This window comes from Coregonus lavaretus (assembly GCF_964263955.1).
Source record: "Coregonus lavaretus genome assembly, chromosome: 33".
Lineage (NCBI taxonomy): Eukaryota > Metazoa > Chordata > Actinopteri > Salmoniformes > Salmonidae > Coregonus > Coregonus lavaretus.
Window position 1 is genome coordinate 2,159,175 of NC_140020.1, and position 17,986 is coordinate 2,177,160.

Here is a 17,986-nt window from a genome sequence, read left to right on the forward strand (position 1 = left end):
CATAAGGTAAGCAACTTGGTTAAGGTTAGGGTTAGGCATAAGGTAAACAATTTGGTTAAGGTTAGGGTTAGGCATTAGGTAAACAATTTGGTTAAGGTTAGGGTTAGGCATAAGGTAAACAATTTGGTTAAGGTTAGGGTTCAGTTTAAAATCAGATTTTCAGAAATAAAAAAAGTATAGAACTTCCAGCTTTGCAGCTTGGCCAAATAATGACAACCATAGGCCTATGTGTGAGGTGGAAGTGGTTCTGAGGTGGAAGTGGTTCTGCTTGAGTCAAAGATGGTAGGTCCTGTCCTCTAATGGCGATCGAAAGAACAGCAGCTAGTGATGGTAACAATTTATTACATGATAATAAACACTATTGACTCTTCAAATGGAATACAATATTATTTGTAAATATACAATAATATAAAAAAGAGCATCTAAGGCATACAAAAAACTATTTCTAAATAGATTGTTTCAATAAGAAATCCTTAAAGTTATCAAGTAAGGACATGGTTACAGGGAACACTTTGTTCAAGTAGATGGATTATAAATACTAAGGCATCTGGGTAAAAAATAACATTAGGTAACACTAAATAAGGACTTACATTCATAAATTATTCTCTTACGAGACTCGTATTTTAGTGGGATGACCGACCTAAAGGTTTCTTCTTTTACTGAAACCTGGCATGCGGAAAATTATCTTAAAATATTTCAAGAGAGAAATGTAGAGAAAACAATCAGTTGATGACGACAGGTGTATCATCAGTTTCTTTCCATTGAGAATTGATAACATAACCAAATAAATATTCTAAACATGTTGCATGACTTGGTATGAAATGAAGTCAGTGGTTTGAAGCATTGGTATGCAGTGAAGTCAGTGGTTTGAAGCATTGGTATGCAGTGAAGTCAGTGACAGTGCTTTCCCAGCATGACGTCAGTGTGCTTTACCCAGATGGTTTACCAAATGACCAGGATGTTGTCATCACCATCAGCACTTTGCTAGAATATCCTGGCAGCTCTTGTACACTTTGACAAGGCAGCTCAGTCTTGGCTTTGAGCTCTGAAAGTATAACAATAGGTAGGTTATAATTAAACAGGTAGAATAGGGTGAGGATTCAACAGGGGAAAAAGTACCTCACTTCAAAAGGTGAAAGTAGTCATTTTCATTCAACTTTAAATCAACAGCAAGAACACTTGTGTTGTTTACTCTACACACATAAATGCATCGTAAACAGTATCTTATAGGTCAGTAATGACCCTGAAGTTCACCTGAAACAGCGGGACCACGCAAGACACGGCATCAGAATCTGTGGGGTCCTTCAGCAGGATGCACAGGTAGTAGACGACTGTTTGCTGAAACAAATTAGGTTAACATTGTTGACTGCACCTGCCAATCATCACCCCTTAAGACACGTTATAGCAGGATCCACCTAGCTTCACCTGAACGAGATGCAGTCAATGACTTTTGTGATGATCAAATCAACTGTGGACATGTAGCTTGGCAGGGAAAAAACAAATATCTCCTCACCATGTGAATAGCTTCATTGATTACTATGTCTTTGATCTTGCCCATCTCTATGAAGTCTGTCGACTCCCTGCCGGAGGCGTAGCTAGACGACACCTGGACACCCAGGGAACCAATGATGAGCAGCGTCTCATGGTCCACCTTCACAAAGTGGATGTGAACCATCATACCGACCAGGGTGATGATTATGGCACTGGAGAGAACGGCTGTGTTCTGAAATGAAGTAGAGAAATGTGTGTTGAATTGATTGAACCGTACAAGGACATACCAGTAAGGGACATTTAGGCATATAGCATGTGTTATATGCTCTTTATGCATAGGTCTGGGTCACCTAGTTTAGTGGTCACCAACTGTGGCTCTGCTGGTGTTGTGGGCTTTTGCTCCAGTCCAGCACTTACACGCCTGATTCAACTCCACAACATCTGATGCAGTTGGTTTAAACAGATTGTTAGTGTCGGGCAGGAACAAAAGCCTGCACTCCCAGTAGCTCTCCAGGACCAGGATTGTTGACCACTGATGCATTTCGCTACACCCGCTATAACATAAACACATGAATGTGACAAATAAAATTTGATTTGATGCACGTGCCAGCAGGTATCTAGTGGGAATCCCAAATGGCACCCTATTCCCTAGAGTCCCAAATGGCACCCTATTCCCTATACAGTCCAGTACTTTCAAAAGTAGTACACTGTATAGGTTCAAAAGTAGTACACTGTATAGGGAAGAGGGTGCCATTTGGGACTTAACAGCCCTAGTGTCCTTACCTCAGTAAAGAAGAATATAGTGTAGGCAGATAGCCAGACAGCGCTAGTGTACACCATCACTCTGCCTATGGACACTTTAGCGGAGCTGACTGTGAACTCCCTGCAAAAACCCGAGTGACTTTGACACTCCAGAGAGATGGCCTTGCCGTCGATGTCGGTGTACGTTTCATCTTCCATAATGAATTGCTGATTCCCGTTCTGCATAAGATCTCGCTTGTTGGATATCAATTACGGCTGGAGTGATACCTAGCTATTTCCAAACTACTGTAGGCTAGCTGTAACGTCTTCAGCTAGCAGTGAGTTAACGTTACTAGCTACCTAGCTAACGATGTGGAGACAGAAAAAGCTCAAATAAAATGAACAAATAACGAACATATTTTTATACGCTGCTCATTTACTTCAAAGCTGACAAAAAGATGGATCCGGAATGGCATGCACTTCCTTTAACTAAGTATTGATTATTGCACAAAACTAGGACAAAATCGATTAGAAAACCTATTTGACCTACCTAGCCAGCTAGCGTGCTACAAACGTTGAGTTGCATAGTGGGGAATGTAGTCATGTTATTGATCAATTAAAACGATTCAAAGGAACAACTCTACTAGTATTACTACATTTCCCAGAATGCTATGCGCGTTGTAACTTTTAACCTCTGGATCAAAACAAGCTGATCAGCTGATGAAACTGGGAACAACATCTTTATGAAATATAGCTGTCAGGCAGTGAAATTATTTTAACAAGCTATCAAAAAGAACGGCTTCTTTGTGCTGAATAATCATGCCATGTTTGTCTATTAAAAGATTATTGCGTATTTCTCTGTAGAAGCAACGGTTTTAGGTTACGAAACAGCCATCGTCCGCGGGGAAAACTATCTAGCTGCTCGTTCTAGGCTACAAGGTCCATCTTTTTGGCTTGACGGAGAATTTTGTTGATGGGTTGGTGCTTGATTGGTCGTTTGAGTTGATGTAGAGTAACTTGAAAAATACGCAAGTGTCATCTTTTGTTATAAGCGGATTTGTTGATGTCTTTACACAGTCACCATTGCCTATTTCTGGTGTCAAATTGGCTTAGCCAACAACAACAACAGCAGCTAACCATACAGTTGGCTAACTAGCAAGATAATTACAATGTTATTGCTGATTGACAGCTAACGATTATAATAATAATATGCCATTTAGCAGACGCTTTTATCCAAAGCGACTTACAGTCATTACTTGCAGGTGGGGCTTGTAAGCTAACTGCATGTCTGGACATGTATGTAGGAAGTCGTTGTTGTGATTGTTTTGCTGACAGACAGGCAGATATGTAGAGTACTTTGATGACATATGGCTATGTCAAAGTGACCTATCACAGTTCATATTAAATATCGATCTGCTAAGTGTTTTGGGGAGTATAGAAGAGAGACACCACTAACAGAAAAAAACACAAGGCGCTAGAGAAGAATACATTTAAATCTTTAACACTGTAGAAACATATCTCCCAACAGTCTGGTTTCGCAATCCTAGTGCAGTTTTAGACTCTTCAGGCACAGCTCCTCAGGCACAGGTTATCGGCAGAAAGGTGCACTTGTTAGCAGTAGCACACCTGAAGTGATCATTATGAGTGGTCAAGGTCCGTCAGTAGATAAGGGGATAAACACCATCCTGGTGTGTCAGGAGAGCTACGCCTGCGGTGGATCGGACGAGGCCGCCTTCGAATGCGACGAGTGCGGCAGCCTGCAGTGCGTCCGCTGCGAGCTCGAACTCCATCGTCAGGAACGCATGAGGAACCATGACCGTGTCCGCATCGCCCCCGGACACGTTCCATTCTGTGATTCCTGTAAAGGCGACAGCAGCGGTTGTGGGGTGAACGGGGGCAGGCTGAGGGCGGTGGTGCGCTGCCAGGGCTGTAAGATCAACCTGTGTCTGGACTGCCAGAAGCGGACCCATAGTGGGGTAAACAAGAGGAAGCACCCCGTGACCCCCTACCCTCCTCCGGGGCAAGTCCAGGATAGTAGCCTGGAGGCTGGGGATGGAGGGGAGATGGAGGCCCTCAAGGCCAAACTGGAGAAGGTGTGCAGCTTCTTACTGGTGGATGAGAAGGAGGAGATGCAGGTGAGTGATTTCCTTATGACCAGGGTGACATCCCAAATGGCACCCTATTCCCTATATAGGGCACTACTTTGGACCTGGGCCCACTGTAGGGAATAGGGTGCCATTTTGGACGTTGACTTATTATGATCCAGGTCTTGAAACAACACCCATAGAAACCACTTATCCGTAGCCACTAACCCCTAGGGACATTTTAGATCTGAAAGCCAGTCTGTATGAGCCAGTCTACAATGGACAGGCTGAGTGTACGAAAGGCCAAGGAGAAATATCAGAAATATTGGTCCTTCGACCCGGACTGCAGGCAGTCTAAACAAATACAGGTAAAAAATACCTAGACTGCATCCCAAATAGCACCATATTCCCTATAAAGTGCACTACTTTTGACCAGAGCCCTATGGTATGACTACTGGTCAAAAGTAGTGCACCTAAATCGGGAATAGGGCACCATTTGGGGCGCTGTGCTCTACTACTATCAAACTAGCTCAGCTCAGGCTCTGTTGTCTTTCCCCTGTAGTTGAAGGATGAGGAAGACTTTGTGATCCGGCTGGACTGTAGGCCCGAGGAACTCCTCAAGGTCGTGTCTATCTTTGGGAACACAGGGGAGGGGAAGTCCCACACCCTGAACCATACCTTCTTCCTGGGGCGGGAGGTGTTCCAGACGTCCCCCACCCAGGAGTCATGCACCGTGGGAGTCTGGGCTGCCATGGACCCCATCCACAGGGTGGTGGTGATCGACACAGAGGGACTGCTGGGGGCAGGTGAGGTGGAGAGAGGGGCACAGGAGCTGGACAGAGAAAAGCAATGACAGGAATGTTGCTAAATGTCAGCTGCTATGAATTTTTTATTGAAGCTATTGACACAATAGCCGATTTAATCAAAGAGCTGCTATCATATCAAATAAAGATCACGTTGGGAGCAGTAACCAGTCAGCAGACATCTACTAACACTTCCTCTTCCTCTCTATTGGCCACCCAGGATCCAATCAGGGCCAGCGCACCCGGCTGCTCCTCAAAGTCCTGGCTGTCTCCGACCTCGTCATCTACCGTACCCACGCCGACCGTCTCCACGACGACCTGTTCAAGTTCCTAGGCGACGCGTCGGACGCCTATCTGAAGCACTTCACCAGGGAGCTGAAGGCCACCACGGCCCGGTGTGGCCTGGACGTCCCTCTGTCCACTCTGGGACCAGCTGTTATTATCTTCCATGAGACCGTCCACACCAAGCTACTGGGCTCAGGTACTGGGTTTGGCATTACCACGTTGTAATTATCAAGCTGTTAAAGTTCTAGTGGATGTAAACCTATCCCTTGGCTCTGTGGACATAGTTCAGTATAGCCTATTAGAACATTCCCCCACTTACACGGGACCATCCACACCAAACTACTGGAGTCAGGTAGGTGGTTCTGGTTGGCATTTAGCCTGAGTGCCAATCTGTTTGTACTATCATGCCAATTCCTTGTCACTAATTTTCATGCCAATGATGGCAATGGAGTTGTCAAGAGCACAAACAGATCTGGGACCAGGCTAGTCGGGAAATATCAGTTATCAGGTGAAGTTAGAATGGACAAGAGCCATCTGTAGATACACAACATGCTGGGATCAGGTGTAGGTAGCCCTGCATTGCTTACCTGTTCGTTTTACAATTGATTAAACAATTGTTTTATTGATTTTAAAGCACTACGTGTCTGGCTTTAAAGATATGTGCCCGGTCGGTCCGTCAGATCCTCTGGCACTGGCCTTTTTTACTGAACAAAAAATATAAATGCAACAATTTCAAAGATTTTTCTGATTTACAGTTCATGTAAGGTAATCAGTCAATTGAAATAAATTCATTAGGCCCTAATCTATGGATTTCACATGACTGGGAATACAGATATGCATCTGTTGGTCACAGATACCTTTTAAAAGAAAAAAGTAGGGGCATGGATCAGAAAGCCAGTCAGTATCTGGTGTGACCACCATTTGCCTCATGCAGCGCGACACATCTCCTTCGCATAGAGTTGATCAGGCTGTTGATTGTGTCCTGTGGAATGTTGTCCCACTCCTCTTCAATGGCTGTGTGAAGTTGCTGGATATTGGTGGGAACTAGAACACGTCGTACACATTGATCCAGAGCATCGTACACATCGATCCAGAGCATCCCAAACATGCTCAATGGGTGACATGTCTGGTGAGTATGCAGCCATTGGAAGAACTGGGACAGTTTCAGCTTCCAGGAATTGTGTACAGATCGACATGGGGCCATGCAGAAACATGAGGTGATGGCGGCGGATGAATGGCATGACAATGGGCCTCAGGATCTCGTCACAGTATCTCTGTGCACTCAAATTGCCATTGATAAAATGCAATTGTGTTCATTGTCCATAGCTTATGCCTGCCCATATCATAACCCCACCGCCACCATGAGGTACTCTCTTCACAACGTTGACATCAGCAAACACGACGCCATACACATGGTCTACAGTTGTGAGGCCGGTTGGATGTACTGCCAAATTCTCTAAAACGACGTTGGAGGCGGCTTATGGTAGAAAAATTAACATTCAATTCTCTGGCAACAGCTTTGGTCGACATTCCTGCAGCCAGCATGCCAATTGCACGCTCCCTCAAAACTTGAGACATCTGTGGCATTGTGTTGTGTGACAAAACTGCACATTTTAGTGGCTTTTTATTGTTCCCAGCACAAGGTGCACCTGTGTAATGATAATGCTGTTTAATTAGCTTTTTGATATGCCACAGGTGTCAGGTGGATGTATTATCTTGGCAAAGGAGAAATGCTCACTGACAGGGATGTAAATAAATGTGTGCACAAAATCTGAGAAATAAGCTTTTATGTGCGTATGAAACATTTCTGGGATGTTTTATTTCAGCTCATGAAATTTGGGACGAACACTTTACATGTTGCGTTTTTATTTTTTGGGGGTTAGGAGTTTGTTGTTCCATCGGTCAGAACCAAAACATTTGGTGAGGCTGCCTTCAGACGCTATGGTCCTGGCCTTTGGAAGAGCCTGCTGGAGGACCTGAGGGCCAGAAAGTGTAGACATTTTGAATAGAAAGCTCTTAAGACACCCTTTTAGCCATGCTTTTACTTAGGGGGATTTGAATCATACTATCTATTCTATCTAGGATCTATTTGATCCATCTCTTGATACCTTATTTATTTGAATGCAATAGTCTCTCAGGTTGTTATTGTTGTTTTACTATTTTATTCTGTCATTTAGAAAAGGTTTTGTTGTATCTTTCTCATCTTGTGTTATGTTATTAGTTAAGCACTTTGAAATGCATCCCCTGTAAGAAATGTGCTGGATTCAAAACTTAGAATTTTTCAATTTAAGTTATTATATAAAATTTTTGCTACTAATAGAATGTTATTTATATGGGGGATACAATCTTCCCAGCTCTGCAGATTTTGCTGCGAAGAGACAGAATCATTAGATCATTTGTTTTGGTACTGTCCATTTGTAGCTTGTTTTTTGGTCACAGGTCCAGGAATGGCTGAAGGATTACAATATTTACCTGGAGCTAACCCTGCAGATAGCACTACTGGGTGATCTGAAAAGTCATAGTCAATCGATCAATAATATAATAATACCTTTAGCAAAAATGTTTATTTTCAATTTACGATCTGTAGAAACAATGAGAATAGAAAGGTTCAGAACTTTTGTAAAACATCACAGTACAGTTGAAAAATATATGGCAAATAGAAATCCTATATGGATGGTGTTAAGAGATAGATGGGAGGTGTTGAATGGAGCTGAAGGATGGAACTAACAACAACAACTAATAACAACAAGATAACTCATGTAAAGCATACTGTGTCCATAATAAGTGTATAGGTTATATGTTGAGAGCTTTTGTGAAAGAGCACAGTTAGAAAAATATGGCATATAGAAGCAAACCAGATGGACATCATGAAAATGATCAGAGGAAGCTCAGGAGTAAAAACAAACAAAATATAATTATTGTAGAATTTGACTGTGTCCATAAAATGTATATAGTATGTATGGGCTGGAAGTAGAAGCCTAAGTGTTGTTGTTCACTAGTTTACTCCAATTGGGGAAGGGGTGGTGGGGTTGGAAAGTAATGAAGGGAAATATAATTTTAAAAAGGATATGTGTGTGTGTATGGATGTATGTATATATGTATGTGTGTGTGTGTGTGTGTGTGTGTGTGTGTGTGTGTGTGTGTGTGTGTGTGTGTGTGTGTGTGTGTGTGTGTGTATGTATGTATGTATATATGTATATGAGAAAAAAAAATATGGTGGATTGGAAGTGATGCAGACAATTGATGGAAGTTACAATCTATCTGCAATATTAAAGCTGATCTACCCCCTAAAAGAAAAAAAAAGAAATGTGCTCTATAAATGAAGTTTGATTTGATTTGGGGACAGGGTCAGGGGCTGACACAGATATATAGGCCGTAGCAGGGTTGGCCTCAATTGAGTTTACATTTTAGAAAGTAGAAATAACTTGTCATACTGGTAGTCACCTGTACCTAGTGTCTTTCCCTCTTCTCTCTCCCTCCTCCACCCCTCTCTCCCTCTCCTCTATATCTCTCTCCCTCCTCCACCCCTCTCTCCCTCTCCTCTATATCTCTCTCCCTCCTCCACCCCTCTCTCCCTCTCCTCTATCTCTCTCTCTCTCTCTCTCTCTCTCTCTCTCTCTCTCTCCCTCTCTCTCTCTCTCTCTCTCTCTCCCCCCCTCTCTTCTATATCTCTCTCACCCTCTCTCCCTCTCCTCTATATCTCTCTCCCTCCTCCACCCCTCTCTCCCTCTCCTCTATATCTCTCTCCCTCCTCCACCCCTCGCTCCCTCTCCTCTATATCTCTCTCTCTGTCTCTCTCTCTCTCTCTCTCTCTCTCTGTCTGTCTGTCTGTCTGTCTGTCTGTCTGTCTGTCTGTCTGTCTGTCTGTCTGTCTGTCTGTCTGTCTGTCTGTCTGTCTGTCTGTCTCTGTCTCTGTCTCTGTCTCTGTCTCTGTCTCTGTCTCTGTCTCTCTCTCTCTCTCTCTCTCCCCCCCTCTCTTCTATATCTCTCTCTCCCTCTCTTCTCTTTCTCTCCCTCTCTCCCTCTCCTCTATATCTCTCTCTATCTCTCTCTCCCCCTCTCTCCAGACAAGCCGTCAGAGTCTGCAGAGCGCCTGCTCCAGGAGCGGTTCAGGAAGCTGGGTCTTTTTCCCGAGGCCTTCAGCTCAATCCAGTACCGTGGGACTCGAACCTACAACCCCCCGACAGATTTCAGTGGTCTGCTGCGGAGTCTGGAGCAACAGCTAGACAACAACACCACCCGCTCACCACGCTCCGCCAGCGTCATATACAGGGCCTTGCAGGTTGGTGTCAGCGTTATATACAGGGCCTTGCAGGTTGGTGTCAGCGTTATATACAGGGCCTTGCAGGTTGGTGTCAGTGTCATATACAAGGCCTTGCAGGTTGGTGGTAGCGTTATATACAGGGCCTTGCAGGTTGGTGTCAGCGTTATATACAGGGCCTTGCAGGTTGGTGTCAGCGTTATATACAGGGCCTTGCAGGTTGGTGTCAGCATCATATACAGGGCCTTGCAGGTTGGTGTCAGCGTCATATACAGGGCCTTGCAGGTTGGTGTCAGCGTTATATACAGGGCCTTGCAGGTTGGTGTCAGCGTTATATACAGGGCCTTGCAGGTTGGTGTCAGCGTCATATACAGGGCCTTGCAGGTTGGTGTCAGCGTTATATACAGGGCGTTGCAGGTTGGTGTCAGCGTTATATACAGGGCCTTGCAGGTTGGTGTCAGCGTCATATACAGGGCCTTGCAGGTTGGTGTCAGCGTCATATACAGGGCCTTGCAGGTTGGTGTCAGCGTCATATACAGGGCCTTGCAGGTTGGTGTCAGCGTTATATACAGGGCCTTGCAGGTTGGTGTCAGTTTTATATACAGGGCCTTGCAGGTTGGTGTCAGTTTTATATACAGGGCCTTGCAGGTTGGTGCGTGTGTGTTTGTCCCACCTAGCTATCTTAAGATGAGTCGCTCTGGATAAGAGCATCTGCTAAATGACTAAAATGTAATGTAAGTGTGTGTGTGCACAGGTGGCAGGTTGATGTTTATTGTCATGAATCTTGCCCTGGAGGCAGCACTGAGCGATTTTCCACTAGATGGGCCAGCTGCAAAGTCAAAATTGGCTATATTCAAAAAATTCATGAAAACAAAAATGTGCTTTTTTGTCTTAATTTAGGGTTAGGCATTAGGGCAGGGTGTCCCAAACTTGGTCCTGTGGACCCCAAGGGGTGCACGTTTTGGTTTTTGCCCTAGCACTACACAGCTGATTCAAATAATCAACTAATCATCCAGCTTTGATGATGTGAATCAGCTGTGTAGTGGGGGGGGAACTAAAACGTGCACCTCTTGGGGTCCCGAGGACCGAGTTTGGGAAATGCTCCATTAGGTTTATCAGTGTGGTTAAGTTTAAAATCAGATGTTATGACTTTGTGGCTGTGCCAGCTGGTGACCACTCTGCAGAGCTGCCCCCAGGGCAAGATTCATGACAATAAATGCCAACCTGTGTGCAGTTGTGTGTGTGTGTGTACAAGTGTGTGTGTGAGCGTTTTGTAAATAATTAATGACCCTTTCAGCAGCTGTTTTAAACCAACACCTGTGACGAAGCTCTCTCTCCCCGCTCTCTCTCTCTCCCCCGCTCTCTCTCTCTCTCGCTCTGTCTGTCTGTCTGTCTGTCTGTCTGTCTGTCTATAGGCCCTGAGTGAGCGTTTCAGCGGAGATATCCCAGAAGAGCACCTGGCCAGTAACTCTTTCTTCCCTGATGAGTACTTCACCTGCTCCAGTATCTGTCTCAGCTGTGGGTGAGTCTCTCTCTGTCTCAGTGTTCAGTTATCCCTCAGCTGTAGGAAGGAGTCTCTCTGTCTCAGTGTTCAGTTATCCCTCAGCTGTAGGAAGGAGTCTCTCTCTGTCTCAGTGTTCAGTTATCCTTCAGCTGTGGGTGAGTCTCTCTCTGTCTCAGTGTTCAGTTATCCCTCAGCAGTAGGAAGGAGTCTCTCTCTGTCTCAGTGTTCAGTTATCCTTCAGCTGTAGGAAGGAGTCTCTCTCTGTCTCAGTGTTCAGTTATCCTTCAGCTGTGGGTGAGTCTCTCTCTGTCTCAGTGTTCAGTTATCCCTCAGCTGTAGGAAGGAGTCTCTCTCTCTCTGTCTCAGTGTTCAGTTATCCTTCAGCTGTAGGAAGGTGTCTCTCTCTGTCTCAGTGTTCAGTTATCCTTCAGCTGTAGGAAGGAGTCTCTCTCTCTGTCTCAGTGTTCAGTTATCCTTCAGCTGTAGGAAGGAGTCTCTCTCTGTCTCAGTGTTCAGTTATCCTTCAGCTGTAGGAAGGAGTCTCTCTCTGTCTCAGTGTTCAGTTATCCTTCAGCTGTAGGAAGGAGTCTCTCTCTGTCTCAGTGTTCAGGTATCCCTCAGCTGTAGGAAGGAGTCTGTCTCAGTGTTCAGTTATCCTTCAGCTGTAGGAAGGAGTCTCTCTCTGTCTCAGTGTTCAGTTATCCTTCAGCTGTAGGAAGGAGTCTCTCTCTGTCTCAGTGTTCAGTTATCCTTCAGCTGTAGGAAGGAGTCTCTCTCTGTCTCAGTGTTCAGTTATCCCTCAGCTGTATTTATTTGTATTTTGTATTTATTATGGATCTCCATTAGTTCCTGCCAAGGCAGCAGCTACTCTTCCTGGGGTCCAACAAAATTAAGTCAGTTATACATTTTAAAAACATTACAATACATTCACAACAGATTTCACAACATATTAAGCGTGTGCCCTCAGGCCTCTACTCTACTACCACATATCTATAACACAACATGTATATTACATATGTTATCGTGTGTTTCTATGTGTGTATCTATCTGTGTGTCTCTTCACAGTCCCCGCTGTTCCATAAGGTGGATTTCTATATTTTGTATCTAATTTTACTGCTGGCATGAGTTACCTGATGTGGGATAGAGTTCCATGTAGTCATGTCTCTGTGTAGTACTGTGCACCTCCCATAGTCTGTTCTGGACTTGGGGACTGTGAAGAGACCTCTGGTGGCATGTCTTGTGGGGTATGCATGGGTGTCTGAGCTGTGTGCCAGTAGTTCAAACAGACAGCTCGGTGCATTCAACATGTCAATACCGCTCACAAATACAAGTATGTGATGAAGTCAATCTCTCCTCCACTTTGAGCCAGGAGAGATTGACATGCATGCCATTAATATTAGCTCTCTGTGTACTTTTAAGGGCCAGCCGTGCTGCCCTGTTCTGAGCCAATTGCAATATTCCTAAGTCCCTCTTTGTGGCACCTGACCACACGACTGAACAGCAGTCTAGGTGTGACAAAACTAGGGCCTGTAGGAACTGCCTTGTTGATAATAAAGCAGCGCTTATTATGGACAGACTTCTCCCCATCTTAGCTACTGTTGTATCAATATGTTTTGACTATGACAGTTTACTTTCCAGGGTTACTCCAAGCAATTTAGTCTCCTCAACCTGCTCAATTTCCACATTATTCATTACAAGATTTAGTTGAGGTTTAGGTTTTAGTGAATGATTTGTCCCAAATACAAAGCTTTTAGTTTATGAAATATTTAGGACTAACTTATTTCTTGCCACCCATTCTGAAACTAACTGCAGCTCTTTGTTAAGTGTTGCAGTCATTTCAGTCGCTGTAGTAGCTGACGTGTATAGTGTTGAGTCATCTGCATACATAGACACACTGGCTTTACACTGTCTCAGTGTTCAGGTATCCTTCAGCTGTAGGAAGGTGTCTCTCTCTGTCTCAGTGTTCAGTTATCCTTCAGCTGTAGGAAGGTGTCTCTCTCTGTCTCAGTGTTCAGTTATCCTTCAGCTGTTGGAAGGTGTCTCTCTCTCTGTCTCAGTGTTCAGGTATCCTCAGCTGTTGGAAGGTGTCTCTCTCTCTGTCTCAGTGTTCAGTTATCCTTCAGCTGTTGGAAGGTGTCTCTCTCTCTGTCTCAGTGTTCAGTTATCCTTCAGCTGTTGGAAGGTGTCTCTCTCTCTGTCTCAGTGTTCAGTTATCCTTCAGCTGTAGGAAGGAGTCTCTCTCTGTCTCAGTGTTCAGTTATCCCTCAGCTGTCTGCTCAGTTTACAGGAATGCTTTCTATTACCATACGATGTTTACCTGGTATTTCGTTATTACATGGTAAATTAATATATAATTGGAGTTGGTACATACCGCTAGTAATGACCTGATAATTATACTGGCAATTACCACCAGGAAATGTAAATACAAGGAATATATTAGCTAACTCAAACAGGACTGGACAATAAAACCAATCCCACCAGGTTTCAGTCCTGCTAACATCATCTATGTTCTGTCAGGTCTGGCTGTAAGAACAGCACAGTGGTAACATAGTCATTAACCACTGTGTACCAACCCACTTCCTGTCAGGTCTGGCTGTAAGAACAGCACAGTGGTAACATAGTCATTAACCACTGTGTACCAACCCACTTCCTGTCAGGTCTGGCTGTAAGAACAGCACAGTGGTAACATAGTCATTAACCACTGTGTACCAACCCACTTCCTGTCAGGTCTGGCTGTAAGAACAGCACAGTGGTAACATAGTCATTAACCACTGTGTACCAACCCTCGTCCTGTCAGGTCTGGCTGTAAGAACAGCACAGTGGTAACATAGTCATTAACCACTGTGTACCAACCCACTTCCTGTCAGGTCTGGCTGTAAGAACAGCACAGTGGTAACATAGTCATTAACCACTGTGTACCAACCCACTTCCTGTCAGGTCTGGCTGTAAGAACAGTATGAACCATCTGAAGGAGGAAGTGGACCACGAGGCTAAACACCGCTGTCGCTACGCTGCTCAATACGACAACCGCATCTACACCTGTAAAGTAGGAACACACTCACTCACACTCACTCACACACACTCACACACACACACACACATACACTCACTCACACACTCACACTCACACTCACACATACACTCACACTCACTCACACACTCACACACACTCACTTACACACTCACACATACACTCACTCACTCACACACACACACACACACACACTCACACTCACTCACACACTCACACACTCACACTCACACACACTCACACACACACACTCACACACTCACACTCACACTCACACACTCACACTCACTCACACTCACTCACACACACTCACACACACACTCACACTCACACATACACATACACATACACATACACTCACTCTCACACACACACACACACACACACACACACACACACACACATTCACACATACACTCACACACACTCACACACTCAAGACATTCACTCACACACTCACACACACACACACACACACACTCACATTCACTCACACACTCACACACACACACTCACAAACTCACACATACACTCACTCACACACTCACTCACAGGGCTCTGTCTGGGTGTGTGTGCTCTGCTCCTCAGGCGTGCTATGAGGGAGGGAAGGAGGTGATTGTGATTCCCAAGACGTCGGCCTCCTCTGACTCTCCCTGGTTTGGTCTGGCCACCTACGCCTGGTCTGGGTGAGTGCTGGACACGTAGAAATCCTGACGATAATATCCTGTATCCTTAAAGAATAGAATCCTATATTCTTATATCACTGTAAGTCACTACCTCAAATGGAAATGAACTGAAGTAGTATTATTGTTGTTGTTGACAGGTATGTGATAGAGTGAACTGAAGTAGTATTATTGTTGTTGTTGACAGGTATGTGATAGAGTGAACTGAAGTAGTATTATTGTTGTTGTTGACAGGTATGTGATAGAGTGTCCCAACTGTGGGGTGATCTACAGAAGCAGGCAGTACTGGTACGGGAACCAGGACCCGGTGGACACGGTGGTCAGAACTGAAATAGAACACATCTGGCCTGGGGTAAGAACTGGAGGGGAGGGGAGGGGAGGGGACCAGGACCCAGTGGTGAGGACTGAAATGCAACACATCTGGCCTGGGGTAAGAACAGGAGGGGAGGGGAGGGGACCAGGACCCAGTGGTGAGGACTGAAATGCAACACATCTGGCCTGGGGTAAGAACAGGAGGGGAGGGGAGGGGAGGGGAGGGGACCAGGACCCAGTGGACCCAGTGGTGAGGACTGAAATGCAACACATCTGGCCTGGGGTAAGAACAATAGAGGGCTCCCGTATTCATCAGACCCCCCCCCTTGTCCATGTAATCATAATCATTGGATCTAACAGGCAAAACGGATCATTTATCAGCACTGTTCTGACTTCATTCTGTTTTAGAAGTTCTACACAGTGTTCTTCTTTAGAGGAAGTCCGACACATACCAGAGTAGTCTTATTGTTTCAGTTTGGCAATGAAGCCTTTGTTTTAGCAAATTGACTAGAATGTACCACAATAAGCTATACATAATGACTGACCTCCCCGTCACTCCTACGACTGCCCCTTTCTCTCTCTGGCTCTCGCTGGTGCTTTTGGGCCAGTTGCTCTAAAGAGTCACTCTGGGTTGGGGTGTTTGTATAAGAAAGACTTGTGAGGATAATATTCTGGATCCCATGATTGTTTTTGTCCCACAAATTATTCTGCCATTATAGAAGGATTGGAATTATTTTCAGAGTCAAATAGTTTAAGCCAAATTGTAATTGGTGGGTCTTTCTACACTAAACAAAAATATAAACGCAGCATGTTGGTCCCATGCTTCATGACCTGAAATAAAACATCCCTGAAATTTTCCATACGCACAAAAGGTGTATTTCTCTCAAAATGTGTGCACAAATTTGTTTACATCCCTGTTAGTGAGCATTTCTCATTTGCCAAGATAATCCATCCACCTGACAGGTGTGGCATATCAAGAAGCTAATTAAACAGCATTATCATTACACAGGTGCACCTTGTGCTGGGGACAATAAAAGGCCACTTAATGGCAGGGCGAAGGGTGACTCTGGGTGGGTTTACTTATTGCTCTGCACTAGGAAACAGTGCAGTCGACTATGCCATAACAGATATGGAGCGAGAAAAAAATCAATGCCTTTATGGTCATGCCCTCCAGTCCTCATACAAGTGGACCAGAACCTAACCTCTACTCCCTCCTGTCCTCATTGAGACACAGTGCCACAGATGTCTCAAGTTTTGAGGAATCGTGCAATTGGCATGCTGACTGCAGGAATGTCCACCAGAGCTGTTGCCAGAGAATTGAATGTTAATTTCTCTACCATAAGCCGCCTCAAATGTTGTTTAGAGAATTTGGCAGTACGTCCAACTTTCCTCACAACCGCAGACCACGTGTAACCATGCCAGCCCAGGACCTCCACATTCGGCTTCTTCACATGCGGGATCGTCTGAAACCAGCCAACCAGACAGCTGATGAAACTGTGGGTTTGCACAACCGAAGGATTTCTGCACAAGCTGTCAGAAACCGTCTCAGGGAAGCTCATCTGCGTGCTCGTCGTCCTCACCAGGGTCTTGACCTGACTGCAGTTCGGCGTCGTAACTGACTTCAGTGAGCAAATGCTCATCTTCGATGGCCACTGGCACGCTGGAGAAGTGTGCTCTTCACAGATGAATCCTGGTTTCAACTGTACCGGGCAGATGGCAGACAAGCGTGTATGGTGTCGTGTGGGTGAGCGGTTTGCTGATGTCAACGTTGTGAACAGAGTGCCCCATGGTGGTGGTGAGGTTATGGTATGGGGAAGGCATAAGCTACGGACAACGAACACAATTGCATTTGATCAATGGCAATTTGAATGCACAGAGATACCGTGACGAGATCCTGAGGCCCATTGTCAAGCCATTCATCCGCCGCCATCACCTCATGTTTCAGCATGATAATGCACGGCCCCATGTCGCAAGGATCTGTACACAATTCCTGGAAGCTGAAAATGTCCCAGTTCTTCCATAGCCTGCATACTCACCAGACATGTCACCCATTTAGCATGTTTGGGATGCTCTGGATCAACGTGTACGACAGCGTGTTCCAGTTCCCGCCAATATCCAGCAACTTCACACAGCCATTGGAGAGGAGTGGGACAACATTCCACAGGCCACAATCAACAGCCTGTCAACTCTATGCAAAGGACATGTGTCGCGCTGCATGAGGCAAATGGTGGTCACACCAGATACTGACTGGTTTTCTGATCCACACTCCTACTTTTTTTTAAAGGTATCTTGATCTGTGCGTATCTCTATTCCCAGTCATGTGAAATCCATAGATTAGGGCCTAATTTATTTAAATTGACTGATTTCATTATATGAACTGTAACTCAGTAAAATCGTAGAAATTGTTGCATGTTGCGTTTATATTATGGTCAGTGTAATTATTTTCATTGTTATATTTCTGATGTTTGGGTGGAGTTAAATGATTTTCTTTGGAATTTTGAGGGTTTTAAAATGCTTTTTCCAGATATTCCCATCTTTAAATGGGAGGTCTTTCTTTTTAACAGTGCTTTCTAATTTCCTCTATAATTCCCAAAATGAATTTTAATTGATTGCCTCTATTTTGTCAAGCTCATAGGTCATATAGAGGGATTAGGGTCTGTTGGCATATGAGACCTGTCTGCTGATTTACAGGGTCTTGCAGTTGAACATTCTTTGTCAAACTATTTTTTTTTTTTTTTAAGCAAATTAATTACTTAAAAATCATACAATGTGATTTTCTGGATTTTTGTTT

The 17,986-nt window shown here is 44.6% G+C and overlaps 2 protein-coding genes across 3 annotated transcripts in view; one reads left to right on the forward strand and one right to left on the reverse strand.

Annotated features, from left to right (window-relative positions):
- Nucleotides 1-324: 324 nt before the first annotated feature.
- LOC311108798 (phosphatidylinositol N-acetylglucosaminyltransferase subunit H-like) lies at nt 325-3,599 on the reverse strand (the record flags this gene model as incomplete). 2 transcript variants are annotated; one of them, XM_084151559.1, is made up of 4 exons in its annotated part: nt 325-1,045; nt 1,255-1,338; nt 1,514-1,723; nt 2,275-2,802. In XM_084151559.1, 4 exons carry the CDS (start codon nt 2,476-2,478, stop codon nt 974-976), a joined length of 570 nt encoding a protein of 189 aa, XP_084007685.1. In that variant the 3' UTR covers nt 325-973. The 2 variants fall into 2 exon arrangements, with proteins under 2 accessions (XP_084007685.1, XP_084007686.1); XM_084151560.1 differs by lacking the exon at nt 2,275-2,802 and adding an exon at nt 3,480-3,599 and having other exon boundaries at nt 327-1,045.
- Nucleotides 3,600-3,852: 253 nt separating this feature from the next.
- LOC311108797 (zinc finger FYVE domain-containing protein 1-like) overlaps nt 3,853-17,986 on the forward strand; it is a 22,580-nt gene continuing 8,446 nt past the window's right edge. The window contains exons 1-8 of the mRNA XM_084151558.1: nt 3,853-4,367; nt 4,879-5,122; nt 5,340-5,600; nt 9,472-9,686; nt 11,081-11,187; nt 14,107-14,215; nt 14,789-14,886; nt 15,118-15,235. Coding sequence (XP_084007684.1) covers nt 3,873-4,367; nt 4,879-5,122; nt 5,340-5,600; nt 9,472-9,686; nt 11,081-11,187; nt 14,107-14,215; nt 14,789-14,886; nt 15,118-15,235 — 1,647 coding nt within the window. The 5' untranslated portion in view covers nt 3,853-3,872. The remainder of the gene's footprint in view (nt 4,368-4,878; nt 5,123-5,339; nt 5,601-9,471; nt 9,687-11,080; nt 11,188-14,106; nt 14,216-14,788; nt 14,887-15,117; nt 15,236-17,986) is intronic.